Source organism: Acanthochromis polyacanthus, chromosome 19 (assembly GCF_021347895.1).
Source record: "Acanthochromis polyacanthus isolate Apoly-LR-REF ecotype Palm Island chromosome 19, KAUST_Apoly_ChrSc, whole genome shotgun sequence".
Lineage (NCBI taxonomy): Eukaryota > Metazoa > Chordata > Actinopteri > Pomacentridae > Acanthochromis > Acanthochromis polyacanthus.
The window spans coordinates 18,586,985-18,595,859 of NC_067131.1; the positions used below are offsets into that span (position 1 = coordinate 18,586,985).

Genomic DNA, 8,875 nt, shown 5'->3' on the forward strand with positions numbered 1-8,875 from the left:
CTATAACAAAAACAGATGAGATTTCTGCTGCAGTCTGTACTGAGCATATACCTTTATGTCTCAAGAATTTGATTTATAGATTCGGTCATCCCTGTAGCACCACAATGCTAAATTGTCAGTGGTATACAGTGACATATTCTACCGGCATCATCAAGACAGCATTTGGCCATATTACCATTTTGATAACGTCGATTACTTGATCTGTCCTACAGAACAGCACAAGCAAAAACGCATATTAAGACACTTATGTATCAGACTACGGCAACGGCCAATATCCACAGGATGTCTGAGCCCATAAACACACCTGAACGATAAATCAGCAGCTTATTAACCGAGAAGTGATCAGATGGGTTATGTGTATAAATTCAGTGAACGGTGAGGCTCTGGCTGTCTCGTCTTAGTTGGTTTCGTTTGTGCTCAGTGCTGCTCACAGTTCAAACGGGCAGGTTTACTAGATTCACGGAAAAAGAACCTGACATCCTTCCTGAGGCATTTCTGACCTCAGGCCTGGCGGATCAGAAAGCCAGAAACGATCATGATGTTATTTCGATCTGTCATATCTGCAGTCAGCTCTAACCAGCAACCCTGTAAATCAGTAATGTAGCTGAGCTATAGCTTCAGTACCTGTGGTTCTGTCAACGTTATTCAAGGATTATCAGCATTTAGATAGTCAACAGCACAGGAACATCTGAGCACTATGCTAAAATGGAAAAGGCACAATAAACGGAGTACAAAAGGAAAGACTCAACTACATTCATTCCTGCCCTTACAGGTTTAGGCAAGTTGAACACCAGCTGCTAATAAAAATATTCGTCGATGCTAACATTAAGGAGTGGTTACAGCTCATACGTGCGTAAAATGCGCGGACATCGAGCGTCGCTCACATTAACAAGTTAACGAGATCAACCAACTGTCAACCAGCGTAAGTTTGTTAACTACTCTGCTGTGTGCACAACGGTCCTGAACAGCAAAGACACCGAGGGCCAAACACCCAGCTCTGCTAACGCACAACTACAGATACCGCTACAGTGGCGCTAATGCTATCGGACGTTAGCCATACAAGCTAAGTTAGCTAGTGACAGCAGCTACAAGTAGCCAGGTTAATAGCTTACTTAGCTGGCGCTGTGGCACCGTCTTTCATTAACACATACAGTCTTTTCACATGCATTCAAAATGACAGCATTTAGAAATATTGCACACAATTCGAGCTACTTACCTCGGGAATCACATATGAAGATAAGCTAGCGTGCTAGCTAGCTTAGCTAAAGTGCTTCAGTGCGATTTTTTTTTTAGCTTTTTGAGGCATTCGTCGAGGCTACAAGAACAGCGACGCCTGAGCGGATAGTCAAGTAAGTGGCAGATGATGAAAACACACGCGTAAGAAGCTACTGGTTTGTAAATAAGTACTAACGTTATAATAGTGTAAACCCTAATGTGCAGAAGAATTTTAAATTTCAAAGCGCTGTGGAGTCAGTCGGTTGACGGGCGGCCATTTTGCTGCTCAGCATGAAGCGTCTCCAATGGGCAGCCTGTGGCAGCTGCGTGGAAGAGATCTGACTGGCTGCCTGACGCCGGGAGGGATCATAGACGAAAAGGTTATGGGAGGGATGCATAAAAGACGCGTTTCAACCTTCATTAACTTTTGACAGTCAAACTCAACACCACTGCGCATACTTTTTCGGTTAACAACTCTCGCAAACGCTCCATTTTAAGTTGCCGTTGAAGTAATACCTTAAAAACAGTCAAGCCTTTGTAGAGTATTCAAATCCACGTACAACTTCATCTTCACAGCATGGGTCCAAGAAAAAGGGAAGCAAGGAAGAGGAAAAACGAGGATTCTTTGGGAGAAAAGGACGAGGACAGTGATGAGAAGGGGACTGAGGAGAGAAGAGACAGGAGAAAGAACTGTGGAAATAAATACATTGGTGCTCATGTTGGCATTCAAGGTAGGGCCTAGTGCCACCTTCAGAGACTCCTTCAGTTATTTAATCACACTCACTCCCTCACAGTTCACGTCTCTTGTCTCCAGGTGGGATATGGAAAGCAGTGGAGGCCTGTACAGAGATGGGTGGCAGCAGCTTCGCCCTCTTCCTGGGCTCCCAGCGGTCATGGAAGAGGCCTGCATTGGACCAGACAGCTGCAGAAAGGTTTCGCGAGGAGTGTTCCCTACAAGGATTTAACCCGGCTCACATCGTGCCTCATGGGTCCTACCTGATGAACTGTGGATCTCCTAAAGAGGGTTTGTCAGACACTGATGGATGTCTTATGCACACTCTGTCCTTGGATTTCCTCTATTTCTCTCTCACGCTTAGTTACCAGCCTTTCTCTTGCACTGGCTGGTACTGTGTAGCTTCTTAGATATTCATGTCATAGTAATCCTTCAGTAAAACTCAGATGGGCTTCTCTTTTTGGTTCTTGAAGATGTTTCACCTCTCATCCAAAAGGCTGCTTCAGCTCTGAACTGTACTAGCAACACTGGCTGCCTTGGTCTGACTTTTCTCTCCTGTCGCTCCTAGATGTGTTTGAGAAGAGCCAGGCCCTGCTAGTGGATGAGCTCAGCCGCTGCAGCCTGCTGGGCCTCAACCTCTACAACTTTCACCCCGGCTCCTCCCTGGGCACTATCACCACTGAGCAATGTGTGGAGAAGATAGCAGGAGCCATTAACCATGCTCACCAGCAAACCCCTGCAGTGGTCACAGGTACAGGAGGTGGACAAAATAACAGCAACATTCAGTTTATAGACCTCTAAAGACACCCATCATATGTGGAGATTGTTGAAAGTGTCAGAGGTGTTGGTAGAACTTAAAGGTTATTTTCATGGCCCATTTGTAGCATTAAAAAAAAACTATTTTAGTGTATTTGGCTCAGTATCATTAAAGGTTAACCTTTAACCACCTTTCACATGAAAATTGTTTCAGTCTGTCACTTACATTTTTGCTGCACTTGTGATGGATACACCAGCTGTTCAACAAAGGAACTGCGGTCATAATCATGATCATATTTGCAAAGGCTGCTAGCAACTCCTGCTAGCTGTAAACCAAATTGCAGTTTTACCAGAAGTCTTACAATTTCCATTTTTAAAAAATAGCTTTCCAGCAAAAACAAAGAAACAAAGTGGTTAAACATTAAAGTAAGTTAAAGAAGCATTTTTAAACTCACAATAATGTATGTTTTAATGCTAACATAACATTTAATGCTAACTTTGTTGAGCAGTGAGTCAAGATTGTGTTTTTACATTTTAAATTCATGCATTTAAAGTGGGACTGTGTAAAGTCATATTCAAACAACATTCAAGAAAGACTAAGAAGTATACCCAAGTTAGTCACCTCTGCAAAAAATAATAATAATAAAAATAAATATATATATAGATATATATGTTGCAGAACACTTGAAACTTCTGACTGAGACCATAAACTCATTAGGAAAATGTGTCCTGAAGTAATAAATCAAGTGCAGAATAGGGTAATTTTCTCATAGAGTTCTGTACCATCAGACTTCCTTTTGCAACCAGAGAAGTCGCCCTCTGCTGGCATTGGAGAGAATTCCGATTTAGGGCACAACTGTCTTCACTCTTATATACAGTCCAGGGTTCTCGCCAGCGCATTTCAGCATAACGGGCCGTTACGCTGTCAGTTTAAAAGATTACGCTGTGATTAGGGCCGCTACGCTGCCTTTCAAGTTGTGGTATTGTGTTTTGAGCACATTTGCTTGCATAATATTTCCATATTTATGTGAGAAAACTTCTTTATTGGGGCAGTTGGCGCTGTGAAAGAGAGTTATTTTGACAGATAACGCCATGTGCGTTTGTTTTTATCGACTGGGTGCCTATCTAGGTTAATTTATGTCTCCCCACCTCAGCCGTACTTTCCTGTCGATTGACCCGTTCCCGTCTAAAATTAAGAGTCGCTTCCAATCTCGGGGTTACAATTAGCATGTCTCGGTTGTTTCCGTGATGCCATGTATGGTGAATAGTGACCTATTTCACAAGCATTTGGAGCATCTGCGTGACGCTCATTGTCTGACATCTGGGCCGGCCGCTCGCGAGACTTAATGAAGGCTAGTGCGCGTGCGCATAGTGTCGGGCCATTACGCTGTAAAAAATCCTGGTGAGAACCCTGCAGTCTATAGTAATAGATTAACTTATCAGGCAGTGAATGGTGTTGTAGAGAACGACAACATTAAAGAGTATCTTTGCTGCTCACTTCATAAAAGGATTTCAATAAAAAGTTTGCCAACTTTAATTTTACCTTTTTACAGACATTTTTTTAATTAAAGTTTTGCAGCTAAGATTTGGATCTAGATATACACAAAGCTGAGTTTTTGTATTTTGAAACAACTGGTAGTCTCTCTTGAGATGACAATATCTTGCTTTACATCAACAGTGTGACTTTTGGAGAAGAACAACACATTCAGTTGCAAACAGCATTTGTTAAGACAGCATGCATACAGACGTTTAATGTGAGTAAAAGTAATGGTATCCTGTGCATACATACGACTCTGTGGCTCTAAAGGAGACAGTCCTATGCATAATGTAATCTGATGTCACTGACAGTTATATTAGTGGGAAAGTAAACTTACAATATATTTTGATGCTCTTTAGGAAGATACATTTTTCACTGCCACAAGTCAGTTATCTACAATAATATTCATATATAAAATAATATCTTTTGCTGGCATGTCAGTATCTCATACAAAGCCAGTTAACCTCAAGTTCACTTTTGTCTTAATACAAAACTTTCAATTTGGAGAACAGACTGCAGACTTTACACGAGTGTTGCTCAGGATTCATAGCAACAACCATAGTTTTTGATTCAAATATTCAAAATGCTGCTAGTGTAACAAGAATAAACTGCAGTGAAACGACAATGCAACAACAGCAAAAACTGCTTTTGAGGAAGTAACAGCAGCAGCAGCAGCCAGATTAATGTTGTATTTGTAACAAGTAGAGAGAAATCTTACAGTTGAATGGGTGTGTCAAATTGCGTCTTTTTCCTCTTTGCTCTCCATGTGGCCAGTGCTGGAGAACATGAGTGGTCAAGGCAGCACAGTGGGAGGAAAGTTTGTGGAGCTGAAGAGCATCATAGACAAAGTGAGAGACCAGACCAGAGTAGGAGTGTGTCTGGATACCTGTCATGCCTTCGCTGCAGGTGAGTGAAACCTGATAGTAGTATATGGTGTTTACTAGGGATGAAAGATTTTTGGAAAACATCAAACTATGATATATATTATGATTTATTTTCTAATATAACTTACAATCTACTTTTCACATTGCACCTTGCACTTTTTTATTTTACTGTATATTTTCTATTTACTGGGTTCTGTACTCTCATGACATTGTATTGACTGTAAGCACCACAAACTTGCACCTTATTGCTGTTTCAGCCAGCAGAATTTGCATGACAATTGCATGCTCTATTGTACGTCGTTTCTTATTAATCTGTACGAAACATGTGTGAGCTACTGGATACCTCGAATCTCCCCAAGGGGATGAACAAAGTATCTAACTATCTAGCTCGCTAGCTTTGGTTCAGTATTTGCCTTGTAGTAGGTGTAAAATGTGAGGAACCATTACCACGAGATAGCATCAAATGCGTGACTGTCACACAAGAAAGACGGCATGAATTTGTAAACCATTAACACAATAGTTTAAACTCTTGGTCAGAAGTGCAGCATAACGTAAATCCTGGGTTGCAGTCTTTGCGATTTGCTAACTGCATTGTTACTCCGCCAAAGAACGCGGTGGAGTTATGTGACTATCGGCTTCAATTTGTTGTTCTATCTGTGTGCAACATTAGTCTAAAACAGATCAACGGTTTTGGATGACATTTTCAGGAAAGGTCAGAAATGACACAAGGATTACCTGATTAGATTTTGGCAGTGATGCAGCTTATAGTCTGGATCCATGGATTTGTTAAAGATTTCTGTATTGTTGTGAGATGGCGGCATGGCATCACTGTAACTATGACAACAAGTAAATGCTACGTCAGCTGCCTGCTGGTGATCACATGATTGCGATCTTACAACAGATCCACCGCTTTTGGACTTATCTGTCAGAAATCATCCAATAACTAAGCAGCCTTGGTGGAGTACTGAATTCTGAGTGCTTTTCTTGTTTGAAATTTCTATTTTTCATTTAAAATCGGTTAATAACTCATCTCTGGTGTAAACCTCAAGCCTGCTTAATATCAGATCTAAAAACAAGGCTGCTGTTGATTTAGAGGAAACATCTGTGATGCCTTAGAATATTCAAATATCCATAAGAGCTGTGAGTGTTTCTTCTCATGCTGAAGGCTATGACTTGGCTGCAGAGGGAGGAGTGAAGGCCATGTTGGATGAGTTTGATCAGGAAGTGGGGCTCCACTATCTCAGAGCCGTTCATCTCAATGACTCCAAAGGTACAGCCAGGACTCATACACACAAATATCACATACACAGATCTGCAAGATGACATGGATTTTCTGGTTCTTTGTGTTTGACTTGCAGGGAAACTGGGCTGTCACCTTGATCGGCATGAAGACATCGGTAAAGGTCACATTGGAATCTCTGCGTTCAGAGACATCGTCAATGAGCCCAGACTGGACAACATCCCTCTGATCCTGGAGACACCTGGACGGTGAGTCTGTGGACAGTGAATAGGAAATCTGAAACAAATAAACAAAACCAAAAAAAATAAGTGATTTGTTGCCATGGCATTTAAATTTAAAAAAGAAAGAAAAATGATGTGTGCAATCATGAGCCACTGGCTAAAGCAGTCTTCATGTGAAGTTTTAATGTTTCTGTTATGTTCCGTTTTCTCCACAGACCAGGATTCGAATATGCAGAGCAGATTGAACTTCTTTATTCCCTGTGCAAGAAATAGAAAAAAAGACCAACTGATGAATTAGCAAACCTGCAAAATGTCAATTCACATGACTGAAGAGAAATCTTTGTCCAGAAGTAGCACGTTGAATGTATGACGGTGCATGTAGTTGGTTTGTTTGTCAGTTACACTGTTAACAGTTTCAAGAGGAAATGTTTCTTTTTTTGTATTTGAATGAATTAAAGTTAATAAATTTTTATGCTAGAAGTTTGTATTTGACTTGTGAGGAGTCATCCTGTTCACTGTGAGCCACTAGGGGGCAGCAGTAACACAGAAATACAACACAAACCTAATGTACTGAGGTGAGATGTAGAGTTGAGAAATAAATGTCAGTGGGGGACAAAACAATTTGCATTTGGCAGTTGCACGTTTTATGATGTAGTTTATACTTACTTTAAACTTAATAGGACCAAATGCGGTTAGCTGTATTTCCTAACATTCACTTCCCTTTAATTGCACAATTGAATCTGTAAAGTCTAGTGTACATGTCTTATAAACAATTTTAGTAACTATTACAGCAGCAGTAGTGTCAGACTGTATTTTTTATTCTTTAAAAAAAGAATAAAATGATTTTTTTCATCTGTAAGAAAATTATTAATTTATATAAAGGTAATTTAACGATTAAATAAACTGTAATGATAATGTGATAACTGCACTGGTGGTGCTAGTGTTTAACATTTACAAATTTAAAAGAAATGAACACATGGGACATAACATATAACACAAGTTAAAAATCAGTATTGTGTGTGTGCGAATGGGTGAATGTGATGTATCATGTAAAGCGCTTTGGATAAAAGCGCTATATAAATACAACCATTTAGTATTGTTGAAATATACTCTGCAAGACCCCTTATGTGACATGAAACAATAAATACCTTGTTAAGAAAAATAAGGAAATCTATTCTCCATCATCACAATTATCAAAACACCAAATGAGGGAATATATTTTGGACAAACATTGTTTATCCTTCTAGTAGAGTTCCTTAGACTTGGAGAATCATTGTCGATGTGCATTGAAGCTGTTCTGGATAGAAATTGTGGCTTAAGACACTTTAGGTTGGTTTCTCCTTTAATTTGTCACTATCGTACATGTATGTTTATCTCTAAGGACCCCCTACAACACACACACCGCATATTTACATTGAACTCCCACGTTGCTTCTCTTAACCTCTCCAGCTGTCAAATACCAACACTTTGGTGCAGCTGTCGACCCCTGGGAGGACATTAATTGATTCTCACACCTACTGGAACACTTTGACACCCCATGGTGCACACAAACATGCAGGAACACATTCCCTGATACTGGACGCTTGGAAACAGTGGAATATGATAGTTTTCTTTGATATTTGTTAACTTTCTAGCTACATTATGACTCTACAACACGTTAAATGCCTTGATGATGGTGTTGATATTTTCCACAGCTGAACGTATTAATTTAACATACATGACTGTTTGTGTACAGGTGTTTACGAGGCATCTCTTTAATGAAAGCATGAAAATGTGTCTGTCACATCCTTAACTGCTCCCTGCTTTTCATTTATTCACTTAGCTTTCATTGTCTCTACATTATTTTGGATGAGCTTCAGTAGAAATCAACTGGACTTCTCTTGTAGTTTCTTGAAGATGTTTCACTTCTCAAGAAGCCTGCCAGAGAAGTCCACTTGATTTCTACTGAAGCTCCTGCGATTACCATGACCTGGATGACTGAGAATCTACACAGACATATCTATATTTTTATTACATTTCTCTGTCTCATATCACTACATCGAGCTCACAGGAATGTTTTGTTCCTCCATTATCAGGGTACTCAGACTTTGACCTTGCAGTTCTTCCTCTTGTTTGCACATGACAACTAATCTCGCAATTGAAACTTAATCTAATCCTGCACTCTGGATAGCGGCATTGAATAAAGTGTAAAGCTCAGGTCCAGACTGTGTGTCGTTCAGTGTTAACAGAGTGAGGAAGTGGAGGTGCCTGGCTCAAGAATGTCTCCGCTCTCAGGTCCCACCCTCAGGA

The 8,875-nt window shown here is 40.3% G+C and overlaps 1 protein-coding gene across 3 annotated transcripts; it reads left to right on the forward strand.

The window, feature by feature from the left end:
• The first annotated feature begins 697 nt into the window (after positions 1-697).
• si:ch211-141o9.10 (probable endonuclease 4) lies at positions 698-7,071 on the forward strand. Of its 3 annotated transcripts, none has more exons than XM_022214499.2 (8): positions 713-922; positions 1,792-1,946; positions 2,030-2,239; positions 2,517-2,699; positions 5,016-5,147; positions 6,291-6,395; positions 6,484-6,613; positions 6,802-7,071. In XM_022214499.2, exons 2-8 carry the CDS (start codon positions 1,793-1,795, stop codon positions 6,857-6,859), a joined length of 972 nt encoding a protein of 323 aa, XP_022070191.1. In that variant the 5' UTR covers positions 713-922; position 1,792; the 3' UTR covers positions 6,860-7,071. The 3 variants fall into 3 exon arrangements, with proteins under 3 accessions (XP_051795939.1, XP_022070191.1, XP_022070192.1); XM_022214500.2 differs by lacking the exon at positions 713-922 and adding an exon at positions 1,217-1,349; XM_051939979.1 differs by lacking the exon at positions 6,291-6,395 and having other exon boundaries at positions 698-922.
• Positions 7,072-8,875: the final 1,804 nt, after the last annotated feature.